General features: G+C 38.5%; 1 protein-coding gene across 2 annotated transcripts in view; it reads left to right on the top strand.

Moving 5' to 3' along the window:
• Positions 1 to 21,571, top strand: part of COL14A1 (collagen type XIV alpha 1 chain) — a 218,387-nt gene that overhangs the window by 150,715 nt on the left and 46,101 nt on the right. For both annotated transcript variants that reach the window (XM_059395092.1, XM_059395093.1), the window contains exons 36-40: positions 760 to 846; positions 12,025 to 12,078; positions 15,680 to 15,775; positions 16,954 to 17,007; positions 17,564 to 17,617. In XM_059395092.1, the coding sequence (XP_059251075.1) occupies positions 760 to 846; positions 12,025 to 12,078; positions 15,680 to 15,775; positions 16,954 to 17,007; positions 17,564 to 17,617 (345 nt within the window). The remainder of the gene's footprint in view (positions 1 to 759; positions 847 to 12,024; positions 12,079 to 15,679; positions 15,776 to 16,953; positions 17,008 to 17,563; positions 17,618 to 21,571) is intronic.

Raw genomic sequence — 21,571 nt, forward strand, 5'->3', positions numbered from 1 at the left:
TACCCAGAGATGTCCAGCCCGATGTTCATTATCTATCTTGTAATGTCATGTGGCCACAAAATTGGGCAAGAGAAGGAAAATGAGCTCTTATCCCACAGCGTTAGGTGGCTACGGTGGTGTTTCCTTACGTTCAACCACAGAACGTGAGTCTTAAGGGAAGTTGCTGCAGGGACTTGACGATGGGTTGAACCACTGTTTTTATTTTGTTTTATGTGTTTCAGATGCAGTTGACTATTCCAACTTGTTTTTTTTTTTTAATCCTTTGAAATAGAAGTAAGATGGTTTTCAAGACCTTTAGTTCACAGAGTACTCCTTCTCAAACTGAATAAAATTGTCATCAGAATCTCTTTTACACCCGCTTCTGCCTTCCTTTCTTCACCTCCATCCCTGAACTAATTTTATCAACATCCTTTGGTAACGATGATTATCAATGATTCACCAGACACTCATTCATTTTTCTTTAAGGAAAATATTTTGTGGGCAAGAATATTCTTTGCCTTTCCACACCAATGTTCACTTGAGTGGCTTTTTGTTTTGTTTTGTTTTGTTTTGTTTTTGTTTTTGTTTGGTTTTGGTTTTTTTTTTTTTTTTTTTTTTTTTAGTGTTCTAAATCGAAGTGTTTTCTTTGAGCCCATAAAGCCATTTGTATAGCCATTTGCTCCCCGCTGACACACACACACACTTTTGCTCTCTGGCTGTCTCCATGTCTCTGTCAAATAAATGAGTAACAGTTGTGCTATTTTTCTTTTCTCTCTTCAGAGGGATGAGGAGACCTGCCCAGAGCTACCGCATTCCTGCTCCTGTTCTGAAGTCAATACGGGGACTCTGGGGCCAGCAGGCCCACCAGTAAGTCTTGCTTCGTTCAGACTTAAATGTTCTTTAAAAATATTCATAGCTATCACTTGTGTGTCTAATATGTGCTTGCCCCTGTGCTAAACACGTACTTAGTCTTATGAGCAAACCAAAGCAGAGAGATGTTAAGAAACTTGCCTAAAGTGGGGCGCCTGTGTGGCTCAGTGGTTAAGTGTCTGCCTTTGGCTCAGGTTATGTTCCCAAGGTCCTGGGATCCAAGCCCCATATCAGCAGGGAGCCTGCTTCCTCTCCATCTGTGCCCCCCCCCCACACACACACACTTTTGCTCTCTGGCTGTCTCCATCTCTCTGTCAAATAAATAAATAAATTCTTAAAAAAAAGAAAGAAAGAAAGAAAGAAACTTGCTTAAAGAACACGACTTCTTTTTAAATCCAGATCTCTATGACCCCTATATATGATGTTCTTTGACCTGTATATTATACTGTCTTTCAAATTGTTACATATTTCAAAATGTTCCCTTTAAACTCCTGTGGTCTATGTTCAGTGTGAATGTTTCAAACGTTGGCTCTCTACTTGCACCTGTAAGATTTAAGTACCCTCCCTTTGCCTATTACGTGTTAAAATTGATACATGAAGGAAGGATTTCTTACGTGTTAAAATTGATACATGAAGGAAGGATTTCACCAGGAAAAATACCCTATCTGATCATGAAGTTCTCCACTACTGATGGAAACTTCCTGCAAAATGGGAAGAGAGGGAGATTGGCCCTGTGGGGGCAGAGAGAAGGAGCAGCAAGGAAGGAGGGAGGGAGAGAGAGAAAGAAAATATTTGTAAAATATAAAATGTATATAATTGCACTACCTGGCTCTTTGAATTTACCACAATGGACCTTTCCATTTAATGTGTTTAAGTGACATTTTCGATCTGACCTGCTAACCTGGGGGTATGGGTGTTTCCTTAAGGTGATATAGTGGGTCTATGGGTCTATGGTTAGGAAAGGGCAAATGGACCAAGGCAGAAAGACAGAGAAAACAGGGAGAAGAAGTACAAGCAAATAAAGAAATCCAGACCTTGCAGGAGGAATATTCTGATGTCCTACCAGGCCTTGGACACTGGCTGCGCGAGGCAGGTGGGCCCGCCCACTGCGTGCAGTAGACCACATAGGCAGCATGAAGGTTCACTCCAAGTTGCCCCCCCCCCATTCAGAATTGTACCTCATTTCCTGAACTGACAAAAAGGAAGAGAACCTGCTTGCTGATGTGTCTGAAATGTATCCCAGCAGCCTCTCCTTTGCCTTTGGCATGTAGAACATTCTTTCGAGTGTAGATGTAGAACCCAACTCCTTTTTTTTTTTTTTTTGAACAGAAGACTCTTTATCCCAAAGAAGCCAAAGTGGAATCATGGTAAAAGCATTAAATTTAGCTCTTAAGACTAGACAAGTCTCTGAACTGCTGCAAACCTCCATTTCTCCACATATGTAAACGAACTTACACCTCTCTGTCTTTCTGAGGAATACATAAGATAATATACATATAAGTGTTCTGTGCATTATGAAATATCAGTCAAATCTAAGGATTTGCCTTTAGTTTAATCTTGGAATTGGAAACACAGATTTGCTTTCAATTGTGTATAGCTTGATTTTTTTTTTCAACCCAAAAGTATGTCTTTGAGGGGCACCTGGGTGGCACAGTCAATTAAGCACCTGACTCTTGGTTTCAGCTCATCTCATGACCTCAGAGTTATGAGATTGAGCCCTTTGTGGTCTCTTCTGTGTTCATGTGCTTTCTCTCTCAAATAAATAAATATAACTTTAAAAAAAAAATAACGGTATGTCTTTGAACTTTATCAGAGGTAATGTGCATTATTCTGTTACATAAACTAGAGATTATTGACCCATGACTGTGGAGAACTTCCTGATTACACTATTATTATAGTGGACATCCTTTTATGTCTCTGCAAACATGAGTGCTCTTATGGTTACACTGAGGATCAGATTTGTTAAAAGATAAGGAGGGTGTATCTTCAGCCTCACGAAGAAACCACTAATTGCCTTTCTATATAGTTGTCCAAGTATCCTCTCCACAGACTCTAGAAAAGGGTCTGGTTTCCCTGCATCTCACCAGCATAGTGGTCTTGCCAGATTTAAGAGCTTTTACTTATCTGATGGGTATAAAACCCTGTGGTGGTTGTTTCATTTTATTCATTCATTTATTTTTCTTGAGAGAAAAAGAGAGAGAATAAGTTGGGGGGAGGGGCAAAGGGAGAGAGAGAGAATCTTAAGCAGACTCCATGCCCAGCACAGGACCAAACTTGGGGCTTGATCTCAAGACCCAGAAATCATGACCCCAGCTGAAATCAAGAGTCAACTGACTGAGCCACCCAGGCGCCCCTGTGATTGTTATTTTAAATAAGAATTTCCCTTTGTGCTAGTAGGATGGAGCAATTTTTCATTTGCCTCTGAGTCATTTGGATTCCTTTCTATATAAATACTTGTTTATAAACTTTTCTAGGATTTTGTGGTACAGAGATTCTTTGATTTTACTTTCTAAGTGGTTTTATATATTCTGGACACAAATCCTTTTTTAATGATATGGTTTACAAATGTCATTTCCTGGCCTGTGGCTTGCTTGTTGTTGTTTATAGGAGTTTTTATTGTCTAGAAATTTTAATGCTGGTGTAGTTAAATTTAATATTTCTGTGAGCTATCATTTTTTATGTTTTCCTTCTTTTTAGCCATGGTTCACTTAGAAGTGTCTTTTTAAGTTTCCGATAGTATGTGCAATCTTAATTTTTTTTCTTGTATTAATTTTATTGCACTTTTTTTATGGAAGATAGTCTGCAAGGTACCAATTTTTGGACATTTATTGATTCTTTGGCATTTGCTTTGTGACCTTTTGCCAAGTTTTACAGCTGTTCCATGTATGCTTTAGAAGAGTATGTGTTTTCTAATTGTGGAGTTTAGAATTCTAAACATAAATATCCAGTAAATCAAACTGTAAATTGTGTTGTTAGAATTTTCTTTATCTGCATTAATTCTTTATCTTTCAATTGCTGAGACAGATATTAAAAATCTTCTACTTCAATTTCAATCTGTCCAATTTGGTTTGTAATTCTGCATTGTATATCTGGAGATGGTGTTCCAGGGTTCAAAAAATCGAAAACCTTCATCTTGCTAGTGACTTGCCATATCAACATTGTCTTTGGATTATTTTCTTGATACACGTATATATATTTTTATTTGAATTCAGTTAGCCAACAGAGAGTACATCATTAGTTTCAGAGGTAGAGCTCAGTAATTCATCAGTTGCACGTAGCACCCAGCGCTCATCGCATCACGTGCCCTCCTTAATGCCCCTCCTCTTCTTCATCCTTTTAGTTTTCAGCCTTTCTGTTGTCTTTATGTTTGAGATGTGTTCTGTTTAAATAGTATATGGCTAGGTGTTGTTTTCAATCTGGTTTTGCAATTTTTTTTTTTTTTTTAGAGTTTAGTCCATTCATTCTATTATTTGTGACAATTAACCTCTTTGGGCTAATATTCTTATATCTATCACCTTAATTTTTGCTTTCTATTTGTCCCACATGATATATATGTGCCTTTCTTGGTTGGTCAAGGCTTTATCTACTCATTTACACTCTCTGGCTTTTTGGTTTTTTATTCTGTTCTTCTCCCCTCCATTAATTTGGAAATCTATACCTGTTCTTTTAATGGTCAACCAAGAGATTTTAACAAACATATTTAGCTTGACAAAGTCTAAAAAGAATTAAGATTTTCACCCATATTTCAATAGATAGGATATTCTTGGAATATTTTTCTCTTCGGTCATCCTTTTTATAATTTATGCACTGTTGGCTATCTAGTATTTTAGTAGGTTTTTTAACATCATAAACTAGACATTTTATTAGTACTTGGTATAAATTACTATGTGTTAAGACTTGCCTCCGTACTTGCTATTCCTTTGCTCACAAAATCTTCTGGTATCATTTTTATTTCTCCTGGAATACACCCTTTTGATCTTCCTTCCTTCCTTCCTTCTTTTCTAGAGAGAGAGTGCAAGCAAGCAGAGGGAGGGGCAGAGAGAGGGGGAGAAAGAATCTCAAGCAGACTCCCCATTGAGTGCAGAACCCTCCTTGGGGCTCTGTCTCACAACTCTGAGATCGTGACCTTGAAGCCAAAACCAAGACTCAGACACTTAACCACTCAGGTGCCCCAGGATGTTCTTTTAAGGAGACTATTGATAGAAAATTTTCAATTTTTGTTCATCACAAAATATTATCATATTTTCATTTTGTATTATCAAAAGATAGTTTTGATGGTTGTTATAGAGATTGTTGATTGTACCCCTGGCATTAGTTGCCCCTGAGTTTTAGCTAAACACATGGCCTTCAGCTGGCGACTTGACTTCTTAGCATCTGTAAGTAGGTATCACCTTCTGACCAAGATCTGGCCAGTGAGAGAAAAGCAATATGCAACCAACCTAGATGTTGTTCTTAAGTGAAAACGAAATTACTTCCTTATCTCTTCTCGCCTCGCTCAACATATTACTCTAGGAACATGTGGTAATGGTTCACTTTGATAAGCAGTGTCCTAGCACACAGCAGAGTAATAAAATGGAAGCAATTGAGTTTCCACATTGTCGTATGTGGTAAAGATACTCTATAACACCAAACCAGTTATCAGTTCGGATTTTAATATAAGAGAACAATAAGGTTAATATTGGCCTTAATTAAAGCAGTGAGACAACTTTCCAAACTAATAAACAGGAAGATCTTATTTTCAAGATCCCTTTGTCTTTAGTGATCTGAAGTTTGGCCACAGTGTGCTCTGGGGCATGGTTTTAATGTAGATGATCTGCCATTTTGGAAAACTTACGACTTCATGAGTTTGAATGGCAATGTTTCTCGTTAAATTTGGAGTTTTCTTAGTCACTGTCTCCTCAAATATTGCCTCTTTCCTATCATCACCATTATGTTTTTCTAAAATTCAACTGATATATTTTTTTACTTTCAATGTTTCTTAACCTTTTTTATTTCTGCTTTTCTCTCCAGCTTTCTTCTGTGTGATTTCTTCCAAATTAGTTTCTAGTGTATTCTACCTTTAGCTATGTTTAATAAGCTATTAACCTATCCATTGTATTTCTGATTTTTATGATTATGTAGAGCAAAGCTAGAAGTTAAATTTGGTTCCTTTTCAGAACTTCTGGGCATTTCTATACCCTTTCTTCTTTTGTAATACTTCAAAACTTTTTTTTTCAATATTTTAAACAAAGTTTCTTTTTTTTATCTGATCATCTCAATATCTGCATTGTATGTGGTTCTGAGTCTGCCATTTTTCTTTTCTGCTGGTATTACATTATCTTGTTTCCATATGTATTGTGTGATTTGGGAGGGTATATATTTGAGCTTGTATTATGTGAAATTTTATCTCGGGGGATATTGTGAGCCAGTTTGGGGCTATATTCCTTCAAAGAATATCTGTGCCGCTTCTGCTAAGCTCCTGGGTAGAGAGCCAACTGAAATCGACCTAGACGTTGTTTGCTTCTGACGAGCAATGATCCCTGGATTGTGGGATAATCAGCTTCTGGGTAATGTTACTTAACAAAGACATTTCCTACTCCTCCCAAAGCTGCATTGGAAGCAACATCTTGGTCATCCACCTGCTATTTTTTATTGTCCCCCCTCCCCCAATTCACAGTGAAACTTTTCAAGTTCCTCAGCTTTAAAGAACATTTCATTTTCCGCTCTGCTCCCACTGAGTTCACATTTCCTTGCTTTGCATAGACTCTAACATACAGACTTTGCAGCAATCCTGAACGATTTTCTCCATCTTCCCCCAAGGCAGTCTCAGTCCACATGCTTGCTTCTCTGGCTTTTGTTTCTTCATTTCTGGTATTTATGCATTCAGTTCTTAATTATAATAATGTTTATTTTATTTTAAGCAGCATTAATAAGCTTTATTAGCTGGAGGGGTTTTCAAGTGTTTTCATCTGCAATACTGCTGGAACAGGTTGTAAAATATTTACATATGACCTAAGAGTCAGACTTTGTAAGGAGAAAAAAGCAACAGAGAAGTGGAAGAGAAGGGTTGAGCTCTGGCTTAGAGAGAAAGATATAAAATAGGGGAAAAGCTATTGAAATTTTCAAATATTTAAAGTATAATAAATTCTTCAAGAAATGGTATCCCAAACAATATGAAGTAAACCCTGACTAATGATTTAACATAGTTGTGATTATTTTCTCATTCAAGAATTTATACGTGGGTGTTTTGTGCCAATAAAGCTACAAAAGAACTGTAGGAAGTTATGGGTGAATTAACCATATTCCCTTTGCCTAAACTAACCCTTTCTTATTAAAAGGATGGAACTTGGGGCACCTGGGTGTCTCAGTGGGTTGGGCCTCTGGTTCGGCTCAGGTCATGGTCTCGAGGTCATGGGATCAAGTCCTGCGTTGGGCTCTCTGTTCTGCTAGGAGTCTGCTTCCTCCTCTCTCTCTCTCTCTCTCTGCCTACCTCTCTGCCTACTTGTGATCTCTCTGTGTCAGATAAATAAATAAATAAAATATTTAAAAAAAAAAAAAGGATGGAAGTTAACATCCACAAAACTGTATTGGATTATTGTCATGTGCTCAGTGTTGAAGATTAAGGATAAGGTGCAAAACAAGTTACAAATATAAAAGGTTCCAGGCTTTTAGACAAGATGCCTGTGGCATGCATAGTTGCAAGCCAAATTGTCACATCTGAACAAAACCTGCAGTTAAATACCAATCATTAAAGATGCACAGGGAAAGGTAAGGAGTTTGTGCCAGAATGGTATATTAATTAGGAAGACCTGAACTTGCTGCAAGGAACAGAAAGTTTGACTGGCACAGTAGGGTAAACCATTGGGACATTTAAGTATTTATTGTTTGCTCACAAAAGATTTAGAGGTGGATGGTCCCCCAGGCTTGTCCCAGCCTCCCCTTTCCTTTCTAAAGGCTTGTGGCCTCTTGATGACATTGGCCCAAAGTGGTTAATGTGTCCATTCCTGGTTGCAAAGAAGGTGGGGCAAGCAAATCTGTCTTTTTCAGCCTTTGTAGTAGGAAAACTAAAATAGAGAAGGGAGTCCGAAAAGACTGTTTGGTAGCCAACCAAGAGTGTCTGCCACTCTGAGGAAAAATATTTGCATGCCACATAGCAGCAAAAGGTATGGAATCCAAATATTTAAGGAATTTCTACACATTAAAGAGAAGAAAAAATGCAACCCATTAGAAAACTGAGTAAGGTATAGAAATTAGTAGTTGCGTCAAGATGAAATGCCAATGGGCAAAAGTTATAAGTGATGCCCATTAGCGTAGTGTTAAGAGAAATGAAAATTAAAATAAGAGTAAAATACTGTTTTCACCAGTTAGTTTGGTAAAAATGTAAAGTTTGACAACATGGTGGGGGAGGAAAAATAATTTTCCCTCTACCCTTCTGGGTTCTTGACTAAGATACCCTTTTAATAAAAAGATTAACAGAAGAGAAACAACCAGGCGTTTAATAACACGTGTACTTCCTGTATACATTGGAGATACCCAGGAGAACTGAGTAACTCCCCAAAGTGGCTGAAGCCATCACTTTAAATATCATCTTAAGCTAAAGACCCAAAAAAAAAAAAAAAAAAAAAAAGCAAGGGTAGGGAGTCAGTTTGAGGAGGAAGAGGCTGTTATGTAGTTCCAAGTCTCTGCCTTTTTCTTAAGTAGGTTTCTAGAGATTTCTCTAGTTTCTCCCTTTCTTTGGTACAGAGAGGGAGACACCTTTACAAACGGGGACATGCCTCATAAATGTAAATGTCTCCTATAAAACTTTTACTCGGTTTTTCCTTTTCAGGGCTTCTCCTGTGTCTGCAGTTTCTTAAATAATCAGGCTGAAATAATTCTTCTGCCAAAGGGGCACACTGTGAGGTGACAAATTGTGCTCCCTTTCAAGATCAAGTGGTGACTAAGGTTTAGAGAAGTAGGAACCTTCTTAAACTCTTGGTAGATGAGTAAACTGGCATAGCTTTTTTGGAGTTTGACAATATATTGGCCTACGTACCAAATTTCATTTATAATTCTACTTGTTGATATCCTAAATATTAACATTTGTACTTAAATATTAAAGTTTGTGCTTGAGGGCTGTGTAAGGATGTTAACTACAGAAGTGTTTAAACAGTAAAAGGAAAAAAAAAGTGCATCTGGGTGGCTCAATCGGTTAAGCTTCTGCGTTTGGCTCGGGTCACGATCCAAGGGTTCTGGGATCAAGCCCCACATTGGGCTCCCTGCTCAGGAGTTGTCTGCCTTTCCTTCTCCCTCTGCTCCTCCTCCTGCTTGTGTGCGCTCTCTCTCTCTCTCAAATAAATAAAAATCTTTTAAAAAAATAAACAAAAAAAAATGTGCAAGCAAACCCTGTTCCAGTCATGAATAATGGTTAAACAAACAACTGTATAATCCAATACTTTGTTATTAAGTTAACAATGTTCTTGTTATACTGTTATAAGTTAAATCATAATATGTCATAGAAAAGAATCTCTAAAATATATTAAGTTAAAAAAAACTTAGAACTATGTAAAAAGTGTGATGTCACATATGTAATTTATAATACATCATATAATAGCACAATAGTACTACAGGTAATATTTTCTATAGGTACATATATGCAGAAAATGCAGTTTTATAATTGTATTTTAAAAGTCTAGAGGAGCGGCACCCAGATGGCTCAGTGGTTAAGCGTCTGCCTTCAGCTCAGGTCATGATCTCAGGGTTCTGGGATCGAGCCCCACATTGGGCTCCCTACTTAGCCGGAAGCCTTCTTCTCCCTCTCTCTCTGCCCTTCCCCTGTTTGTTCTCTCTCTCAAATAAATAAAATCTTAAAAAAAAAAAAATGAAAGCCTGGAAGATAAGCAACAAGGTATTGAGCAGGGGAATGAATATAAGTGTCTAAAACAAGCTGGAAGAAACCTTCGAGATCACCGGATCCAGTCTTTTCCCACTCATGCGAGTGTTTTGCTGATGGTACACAAAATGCTTTTCAGGGTCCTGTATGTAGCAGGAAATAAATTGGAAACACACACTGAGAAAGCTATTCCATTTTCTTTTTTTTTTTTTTTAAGATTTTATTTATTTATTTGACAGAGAGAGAGAGAGAGGCAGCAAGAGAGGGACCACAAGCAGGGGGGTTGGAAGAGGGAGAAGCAGGCTTCCTGCTGAGCAGGGAGCCCAATACGGGGCTCGATCTCAGAACCCTGGGATCATGACCTGAGCCAGAGACAGATGCTTAACAACTGAGCCACCCAGGCACCCCAACCTATTACATTTTCAATGAGCTTTTAATCCTTCTGCTCAGGTAAAAGAGATATTCTCAGTCTGGTGCAAATAGTTACTCATCTTTTTATTTTTTTATTTGGTTATTTATTTCTTTTTTTTAATAAACATATAATGTATTTTTAGCCCCAGAGGTACAGGTCTGTGAATCACCAGGTTTACACACTTCGCAGCACTCACTATAGCACATACCCTCTTCAATGTCCATAACCCCACCACCCTCTCCCAAACCCCCTCCCCCCAGCAACCCTCAGTTTGTTTTGTGAGATTAAGAGTCTCTTATGGTTTGTCTCCCTCCCAATCCCATCTTGTTTCATTTATTCTTTTCCTACCCCCCAAGCCCCCCATGTTGTATCACCACTTCCTCATATAGGGAGATCATATGATAGTTGTCTTTCTCTGATTGACTTATTTCGCTAAGCATAATACCCTCTAGCTCCATCCACGTCATTGCAAATGGCAAGATTTCATTTCTTTTGATTGCTGCATAGTATTCCATTGAGTATATATACCACAACTTCTTTATCCATTCATCTGTTGATGGACATCTAGGTTCTTTCCATAGTTTGGCTATTGTGGACATTGCTGCTATAAACATTCAGGTGCACGTGCCCCTTTGGATCACTACGTTTGTATCTTTAGGGTAAACACCCAGTAGTGCAATTGCTGGGTCATAGGGTAGCTCTATATTCAATTTTTTGAGGAAATTCCATACTGTTTTCCAGAGTGGTTGCACGAGCTTGCATTCCCACCAACAGTGTAGGAGGGTTCCCCTTTCTCCGCATCCTCGCCAGCATCTGTCATTTCCTGACTTGTTAATTTTAGCCATTCTGACTGGTGTGAGGTGGTATCTCATTGTGGTTTTGATTTGTATTTCCCTGATGCCGAATGATGTGGATCGTTTTTTCATGTGTCTGTTGGCCATTTGGATGTCTTCTTTGCAGAAATGTCTGTTCGTGTCCTCTGCCCATTTCTTGATTGGATTATTTGTTCTTTGGGTGTTGCTTAATCTTTTTAACAAAGAACAAGCCCATGGCTCACAGACTTCAATAGAAACAAAATCTAGCTGAATTGAAACATTATAACATTATAGTATTTTTTTATTTTATTTTTTTTTTATTTCTTTTCAGTGTACCAGAATTCATTGTTTATGTACAATACCCAGTATTCCATGCAATATGTGACTTTTAAGTTTACCTTCTATTCTTAATAAGTAATACATTTTTCAAAATATTTGCTTTTAAGATTAGATTTAAATAGTCAGTTGGAAAATATTCAGTGTATACACATATATTTTTATGCACATATATACAAAGAATATGTTCCCAAGAATACATATACACATACATAGATATGTATTATGTATGTACATTTTTTCTAGATAAAGAAAATGATATTAAGTAATTGTGCAGGTGGTGCATTAATAAAGCAAAAATATTACAGAGAATGCAAAAAACTGAAGTTCCAGTAACGCTGATTAGCCTCTATTATGGTGTAAATAAAATTAAATTGTTACTGTTTTTATATTCTTTTTATAATTTAAAAGAGTAATCACAAAGTTGTGGTATAAGACACACAATTTTAGATTAACAGTGTATTTTATTTGCATCTATTAATAGTAGTAGTCTTACACACTAAATTTCAAAAGACCATAGCTTTTTTTAATTTGAAAGGATTTGGCATAGAAAGCTTTCTCAAACTATGAAATCATCTGCAGGAAGAGGTGAGTCTAGGTGGCAGATTTCCAGTAAAGGATCATAATGAACATATACCATTACACAATGAGTTGGCCTTTATTCAAAATAAGAATTACATAATCCATATTATTGAAGAAAATGGATGAAACATGCTATTTAAGACTTGTCTTTGTGCTAATACTTAACATCTGTTTGCCAGGGTGGTCCAGGACTCCGAGGACCAAAGGGCCAACGAGGTGAACAGGGTCCAAAGGTAATGTTCTCTCTGTATCTCTTTCGCAAAAATAGCAATAATGTAATTTTGGAGTTCAGTACTGTTTACCCTTTGCCATCTAGAACCTCTTGTGTTTTTGCAAAAAGTTGTGTCTAAGTCTTTTCCCTTATTGTTAAAGACTTCTGTTTTTTCATAAAAGTATTTAAGAACTTTGTAAAAGAAATGTTGGTTTCCAGGTCAAAAAGAGAATGTCAGTGTTCTGAGTATTTTAGTTTCCCAGGTAGTGTTCTTTCTCTACCTACAACAAAGTAAAGGAGAAAAATCTAATCACAACTAGGCAGCACTCCCTCCCGGGTAATTTCTCAAGTTTTAGAGTCCTACTCCCTCTCCACTAGGTATAATCAAACACACAGCTCTGTTTTCCTTTCTCACTGCTCAGGGCCACCACGGGTGCTGGTGTGGGCCATGTGCTGCACAAAGGCACCAGCTGAGATGACCAAGCCTTGCCAAGCCATGTCCACGCACACGTTTTCCTATTTTGCACAAAGGCGCCCTAAGGGATGGGCAGAAGCCCAGCCACTAATTGATTGCAGGCCTCACCATCTTCTATCTGGCTTTTGGCAGATCTTCTAACTGGTCTCCTGGCTCCAGTGATTTTGAATTTCTGATTGATTCTTTACATCTGCCCCCAGATTTATTTCTTTAAAGTTATGCTGTGTCATATCATACTTTTAAAAACTATAGTCATAGGCTGCTATTGTCTAGAGAGTATACAATTCACCTTCCGTGGTGCGGCATTCAAGGCCCTCTGTGATGTGACCCCCATTTTATTTGTACCTGTTGCCCCACGTGATCTCCTCTCCACCCACCTGTAGTCTTGACTTACTGCTTCAGTATAGTCACTCACTCAATTTGCATGGTATTTTTTCTTGGGGAAGAGAACAAAAAATTTTACTATAAAACTGGAAACAAATGAAGCAAGGTAGAAGCTAACATGGGGGGAGGGGAAAGAAGTAAATGAAAGAAGACTGAAGATAAGGAGGCCCTAGCCAATCCAAAACTCCAATCATGAGATATCTCCTTTTTTGTTGGTTTAATTTTCTGAGATTGTTACACATATCTTAGGCATAGATTTGATGTTTCTTACCTGGCTCTCTCTCTTCTGGTCCTACAATGAAAGCCAATGATTTAAAAGCCTCTTCTCAGACAGCGGTATAGGAGGTCCTCCTCAGTCCCAATTTGGGGCAGTGCCCAGGAGCTCCTGTAGATTCTGGCTTCCTCCGCCCATTGGGGTCCCTGCAGGATCCCATTGTTTTTTCAGCATTCTCACTGAGTGATGATTCTGATCATGAAGACTTGTTAGAAGTTCAAAGATGTTTGATGGTCACAACATTGACCTCTTACCTCTGATAATCCATTTCCAGGACCACTACTGAGGTGGTTGCTTCTCCACAATAATTTTGATGAATCAAAAGTATGAAGTTATTTTAGGAAAATAACTTATTTTTTTATATTTTTATTTTTTATATTTATTATTATATTTATATTTATATTATTTATTTATTTATTATTTATTCATTATATTATTTATATTTATATTATTTATATTTATTATTATATTTTATATATTATATATTTTATATTTTATATTTTTATATTTTTTATAACTTATTTTGGGAAAATATCTTGTTAGACAAAGGATCCTCACATGTCTACCAACGCGATAGTGTAGGAACAGATGAAGTATACCTTCCATATGGAAATCCCATGCTGTGTTATTTTCCATTTTGTGGGTCCATATTTTAACTGTAGCAAACAGATAATAAGAATTATCTTAAATTATCTTAATTTTCTTAATTAATTATCTTAATCATCTTAAAGCTGCCCTGCTGCTGGGCTCTCCAAGTCATTTTGGCTCATATTGTATAGAATAAAATGAGATCACATACCTTCTGCCTTTATGCTCCACTCTTAGTTCCTTAATAATATTTAATTAATATATGATTAAATGATTATAATTATTAACTAATATTTATCAATTACTGGTTTGTCTCTTCCATCATATTTTTTAAATCTAACTACCTCTGTCTCTCCTCCTCTTACACTATGTCTCTTATAAGAATAGTTTTCATTTGTTTTCTGCATCCTCACTTCCAAGTTTTGTTTTGTTTTGGTACATAAATATTTGTAGCATCTTTATTCACAATAGCAAAAAATTAGAAATGATTCAAGTGGTCATTAATAGGTGAATGAACAATTTTCTGCATAGCCATGCAATGGAGTTGAAAGGAACATACGATGAAGACATGAAATAAATGTATGAAACTCAACACCACTCTGAGCCATGAAAGAAGCATGAACCAATGAAGTTCACAGTATATAATTCTATTTACATATAACCGGAATCGTACTTAACCTGCATATGACTTCCCTTCCTGTAAGAATCCTGTAAAATTGCTCTTATTAAGGTCACCGATTACCTCCTTGTTATCAAATCCACAGGCTACAGTTTCATTCCTATCTTATATGAGGTCTCTACAGCATTTGATATGGTTGGGCACCTTCCTATTAGAAATTCTCGCCCCCGTACCTTTGGCCTTTCCTACACTGCTCAGGCTTCTCTTTCTCCCCTTTCTACCTGTTTTCATCTCATCTTTCCAGTTTCTTCTGTTACTGTCTCAGCAGTCTCCATAAGAACCTCACCCACACACACGTCTCCCCCGACTCCAAAATCCATCCCAGCTCAGACATCTCTCAATCCCCAGACTGTTGGACGTGTCCACACGGTTATCTCCACGAACTTGAAACGTAACCGACTATGCTCATTATCTGCCCCCACTTTTTCTTCTGCATTGCTTGTCCCAAGTAACGGATTCATCAGCTTCACATTTAACATGATATCCAGGTGTTGGAAATCTTAACTTTCACTAGTTCTCACTGGAGTCCCAGAATGAGAGAAGGACAAGGAGAAGAAGTTGAGGAGGTAGTTTTTCTGGAACTAGGATTACAGAGGTGATAGAGCTTTAGCCAAATCACAAGATCCAAACTGTGGAAATGAGAGTTCCTAATAGAACAGGAGTGCCTGATTCTGAGAAGGAAGGAAATCAAGTAATAGTGCCCCAAGGGCAGGTCATGAGGCAGACAAGGAAGAGGCACGAAGGGATGGTGGGATCAAGAGGAGGAAGCAAACAGGGACTGGGTGCAAAGTCTTCAGTAACGCAGGAGTGCCCCCAAGATGGGTGGCTGACAGGCATGGAGGTGGAGAGAATGTAGTTCAGCCAGATGGGATGAACCTCCATGCCACAGACCAGGAGGGTGGTCTCGAAGTACTTTCTATCTTTCGGATGTTATGGAGTGTGGGGGGTCTCGTTACTCACATAGTTGGCATAACCCTCTTATTTACAGAAGAAAAAAATTAAAGTTGCAACAACCCCTATGTGTTTACCCTTTTGGTTTACTGATGACATCTTGTCTGGGAGGTGTACCATCTGAGGCATGTTGTCTTGCTATCCTATCAGCGTTTTGTGTCTCAGGAACATTTCTGTAAGGAAATAAATTACAAGTGCTCTAAGCAGAAATACTGTTTGAGTACCAAGAATCTAACTTGCCTCTGGAATGATTTTCTTCTCTTATGTTCCAGGGACCAGAGGGCCCTCGAGGTGACACAGGCCCTCCAGGACCCCAGGGCCCCCCTGGACCCCAAGGACCAAGTGGTCTGTCCATTCAAGGAATGCCTGTGAGTAGTGTGTAAAAATTTGTGTGGATTTTATTGGGATCCCTTTTTCATGAGTTCTAAAGAGTGAACTTTTGTCTTCTGTGCCCTTTATATAATGAGCCTCAGTCCCTTTCAACCCCTAAAAAAAAAAGAATTGAGAAATGGAAGTATTAACTGAGAGATCATGAGTTCATTCACTAGCCAATTTTTTGTTAAGCGTTGATGGTTTTTACAAATAGTTACATCCACACAGAATAGGTATATCTATAAGCAATTTGCCTAAGGAGAGAAATGGGGCTATGACAATTATTTTCCTTTTTCTTGTTGGATCAAGTCCTTAACAGATGTAATAAAATCTAGAAAGTAACAAATTCAAGTTGTTTGCTATGGATATGTAGTAATCATGGATATAGATTGATGGAAGCCATTTATTTATGATTTTTATCTCAATGGGCATCAAAGGACAGGGCATTTAGCTGGAGTTTGGGATTATAGAAAGTGTATTTTATATAGCCAACTCTATTTGTAAAAGCTGTTTGTATCATGGAAAACAAATTTAATACCACTTACTGATTTTCATTAATCTTCCTCTAGGGATCAAGATTTCAAGAATAAAACCAATTTCTATAAACCAAAATTAATATTAGAAGCAAACAAGTCTTTTAATCACATTTTTAGTCATCTTTCTGGGCATATAACTCTGTCTCCCTCACTGAGAAATTTCCTGTTCTGGGTTATTTTCACGGTTTAGAAAGCATTAGCATTCCAGTGACTCAATTGGTACCACTACTAATAAGTCTTTGGTAAGGTCTTGCTACCTGCCAGGTCCTGTGTTTGCTTTTCTGTTCCTATATCTTTCTAGCCAAAACAAAAGCAGAATTGTAGATAGATGTGAACCTCAAAAATCTGAGCTATCAATAGTATCAAACTGTTCAGTCTCTCCTCCACAGATGTACAGTATGGGCTCACCCATATCAGACTGTGTTCTGTGTTTTAAATGTTCCACTGTATAAATGTTCAGCTCCGTAGGCATGCTTACATATGGGAGGTAGCATATGTGGGAAGCGAAACATGCTGTGTTTGGGTGTTAGCATGAAAGCAAGTTAATGTTGACAATGTTAGAACAGTCAGTGGAGAGAAAGAAGAGACGAAGAATTTACCCTACCTGAATGTAACCCCGAATGCTTTTGGCTATTCAGGGAATGCCGGGTGCTAAAGGAGAAAAAGGAGAGACAGGCCTTCCTGGCCCACAGGTATGAGTTTTACTTTTTAGTCTGCTTTAAAACAAACAAACAAAAAAACAAAAAAACACCTTAGCTTGGGGCACCTAGGTGGTTCAGTCATTTAAGCATCCAAGTCTTGATTTCTGCTCAGGTCATGATCTCAGGGTTGTGGAATCAAGCCCCACATCAGGCTTCATATCGAGCCTGCTTAAGATTGTCTGTCTCCTTCTCTCTCTGTCCCCCACCATATGCTCTTAGCTTTAGAGCCTTACCAAGGTGGGGGGTTTTGGGGGAAAAGTTGTAGCTTCTAAAGTCAGCTGTGATTTTAGCAGTAAGTGTTTTCTGTATTAAAGACTGTTAACCTGTATTCATTCACCTTAGTTGCCTCTGAGAGCCATATAGAATTTCCCGAGGACAAGTCTCAGTGGGGGACATTTCTTTCATACAAATCATTTCTGGATTCTGAATTCACCTTTATGCTGTTAAATTGTTTGGAGCCCTTGATCTATTTCAGGGAAGGTGGGTAGAAAGGCAATTGATTTCCAATTTCTGTGACTCTAACTTTTTTGGTCCTTGCTCTACCTAGGGTGTCCCAGGAGGCATTGGTTCACCAGGACGCGATGGGTCTCCAGGCCAGCGGGTAAGGCCCTGCCCAAGGTTGTTAGTGCATCAGATTTCTTACCAAGACATTCCTTATTTCTGGTAGTTTTCTAATAAGGAAGTGAAACTAGATGGTTTTTTTCCTTATTATTCCTTCTATCTATATTCTGCCTATCCTGTCTCTTTCCCCTCATTGACCTCTTCCATTAGTTTCATCTTCATTAGTTTCATCAAAACCTGAGAACTTTTATCAAACCTTCCCAAATTAATGACACCTCTTTCTGAACATACCCATAACCAGAATGCAACTTGCACTGAATTATGTGCATTGGTTTAGCAGATTTTCCAGGTTTTTTTTTTTTTTTCAATTTTCTAGACACAAACCCAAAGGAAATCAAGGATCACAGGAGTTGAAATTTAAGCATTATGACTATCCACAGTGTTCTTCATTTATTTGATATATGTCAATTAATATGTCTTTTAACCTATCCATATGGACAGCAATGAGGATAGGAAAGCTATTGCAAGCAGAGAACAGAATCTACAAAGGCATGAAGATGAAGAGAAAGTGGGCCATTTCCCATATTGCACAGAGTTCAGTGTGGCTAGGGTGCAGTGTGTGAATGTGTGTGTGCATATCTGTGTACACACACGTGCACACATTTAAATTTGGGAAGACTGTCGAGGAGTGAAACTGGACAGGTAAACACAAATTCAAGTTAATCTTTTTTTTGTTTTTTTTAACTGTCACTGATTCAGGATATGGGAGGCTCTACAGTTTCCCTCAAGACAAAATTATATGGAGCGGCAACTAGTTAGGTCCAATCCAATGAAGGCCAGCACATTTGGCGTGCACTGCTTATTTTTGTTACAACTTACCCACTGGGATAGCAAGTGGCTGGAAGACTCGTTTGTCTATTCAAACAAGACCTGCCTTTAGCTCAGAGTGGCTATATGGCTCAAAATAAGGAGATCGTTTTTTCTATAGAAATGTAGGTATGGGACCTTAAATTCCTTCCATGTTCTTTTTTTTTTTCACCAAACTTTCATTTGCTTAAAAATCTCAGTTTAGTCTTTGCCCATTAAATGGAACTACTCAGTCTGTAAATCATGTACGTGTAACTGTAAAGTTAGATTTATGTAGGTTTCTTGTGTATGTGGAAGGAGTATTTAGAAATATTTATATGTTTTGGCAAAAGGCTTAGGCTAAGATCCTGTTCGGTTACACACCTAGAATCTTTCATGATGCCTGAAGCTCTGGAAATGGCAATTCTAAAGATTTGGTTCAGTGAATTTACTTGATTTATCTATGTGTGGAGATGAGTCTTGGCAGAGAACTCCCAAATCAAACATATTGGATTGGTGTTTGAATCATTTGGTTTTAGAATTCTTTCTTTGAAAAATTCTTTTTTTTCCTTTTAAAACCTATATACTAACACAGACTTTTTATAATTATTTTGCTATTTCTTCAAACATGTTTTTAGGGAACGAACAGTCTTAGAGCTGTAATAAAGTGATGAGATATCTGTATGCAGATTTTTTTGTCCTTTCTCCCCCAGTATGGAGACAAAAAAACCTTTCAGAATGTGTTTAGCTCCCATTTTGAAAAATTCTTGGTTGCAGATGGACTTACTGGCTTTCAGGAGATACTCGTTCTTTGCAGACTCATGTTTAAAAAATATTGTGCCAATTCTGTGACAGTTGTTTTAGAGAAGGAAAATAGTATTTCAGTGTGGAACTTTAAGGGGTGCCATTAACACAGAATAAAATATAATGGCGCCCCCTAGAGCTGTACAACATGGCAGCCCTGCTTGAGGGAGAAGCTGCATAGATCTTATTTAATAAGATATTAGTTGAGCACTTATCTTAATTGAGCACATACTACATGCCGTGTGCTCGGCTCAGCCTAGAGAGAGTTCTCCAGTGCTCCAGAGCAGAAGGATCCAGAAGAAGAAAGACTTTCAATAGTTAAAGGAGGCAATTCCTAGACCATCTACTTATAGGACATGGAAGGATATGGTGGTGTCAGGAACTTGACTCTTAACCTGGGAAAACAAATGGGTCTTCTTCAGACACAGCAGAGAAAGAAGGAAAAGTGGGTGAAAACAGAGTTGTTTAGGTGGCTCTGATCTATGGGGGCTTAAGGAAAGTGAAAGGTCTAAAATAATAAGTTACTGAGCAGGATAGTAAAGTAGGAGGTCCCGAGCCAAGATTTATGGGGGTCCCAGCAGATCCAGAACACAGAGCACCTTGATGGAAGCCCAGGTCCTTCTGGTACAGCAGGTCTCCATGGCTCGGCAGTGGGAGACAGGTGTCGCTGAGAGTCCTAGGGACAAAACTTCATGATTATTCCTCCTCTGCCTTGGCCATTTTAAAAGGCAAAGAAGAAAATAAAAGAAATGATAACAACTTCAGTATAGAACAGGCACTGGATGCTGAGACTTCCCACTGAAATGCCTGAAAAGCCACTTCCAGAAAACCGTCCAGTTAGGCTTGACCGCCCAGGGAATCAGGAAGGCAGAGCTATGTTGCCCTTTCGTCCCACTACCAGCTGAAATCACTTCCTGTTGCCTCACCTTCATGGCCCCTGATCCTGAGTGAGGAAAGCCCACTGTAGACAGAGAAGGGAGCAGTTGGAATAAACCTGGTTGATGGTTTCCAACATTTGCCTCTCGGTCCTTGGACTATCTCGGAGGTGAGAGCGGGAGGCAGGCTGAAGAACAGTGGGCTACTCCTTCCTGCTCACCCATCATTCTTTTTCATCTCTGTCTTCTCTTGTTGACAGGTAAGAACTCCCAGCCCAGAGGTAGCACCCTCTCCTCCACTCCCGGCTTAGGGAAAGATTAGCACGTCTTTTCTAGAGCTGGCGTCAATGTTACCCCCTTAATTTGGCCTGGAAGGAGGGAGAGCTTAGCAAAAATAAAAGGGAAAAGATTAAACATCTCCTCTTTAAACAGGGAACATGTTTTCTAATGTTCCTGGCTTATTCTGGCTTTTCCCAAGGGGAATCTTTGACTCTTAGAGACAACTCATACTCGGCTCTGGGCCTGGGGCCATAAGCTCGTCCAGCAAAAGTTGGACTTCTTCACTGAACAAGCCTTGGCAAGTGACAAAACATGGTGCAGGGCCACATTTTGAAAGGCAACAATGGCTAAGAGAGGAGGTCTCAAATGTTCATGCCACAAACAAGAAATGGTCACCATGTGATGTGATGGAGGTTATGGTAGCGATCATTTTGCAATATATAAATGTATCCAGTAAGCACATTGGTACCATACATCAATGATCTCTCAGTAAAGCTGAGAAGAAATTGTATATTCAAAAAATAAAAAATATAAGAAGGTAACTGTGTATAACAGCTCAAGTCAAGACTCAACAGTTGGGTGTAGACACCTTCATTCCCAACCATTCTGGCCAACAACATTCAGGGCACCTCTTTCTTTTTCACTATGTGTCTTGCCATCTCCCCCTTCTTCCTCCCTCTTCTTTCCTTGGTGTCTGTGACCCTAGGGCTTTCCTGTGATCTTTGAGCTCCTCTGATGAAGGGTGGGTCTCAGCCTCCACCCTAGACATCCGGTGGTCCTTAGCAAAACTAGGAAGAACAGGCAAGGCAGGGATGATAAACAGAAGAAATGAGGGTATGAACAGAAAAGGGAGGAAAACATAGAAAACACAACCTCTTTCCCAGTTCTGAAGTTCACTGACATCCAAGACCCAAGACCATGAGCTTTCTGTCAAACGCTCCACATAGAAACTGTAAAAATTATTTTTATTTTCCAATTCTTAATAAGGTTATATAAAAACGGCAGAGAGACAAGAAATAAAAATGACAAGGAGGTAGAGCTTTTATGGCACCTGAAAGATAGTAATTCCTCCATTGTCTGAATACAGAGGGTTTTCATTTTTAAATTCCAAATGAACTGAATTTGGAAAGCTTCCTTTGCCCCAGGTTCCTGTTCCCTGCATTTCCATGCCATAACCACAGCCTTCCTTT

Source organism: Mustela nigripes, chromosome 3 (genome assembly GCF_022355385.1).
Source record: "Mustela nigripes isolate SB6536 chromosome 3, MUSNIG.SB6536, whole genome shotgun sequence".
Lineage (NCBI taxonomy): Eukaryota > Metazoa > Chordata > Mammalia > Carnivora > Mustelidae > Mustela > Mustela nigripes.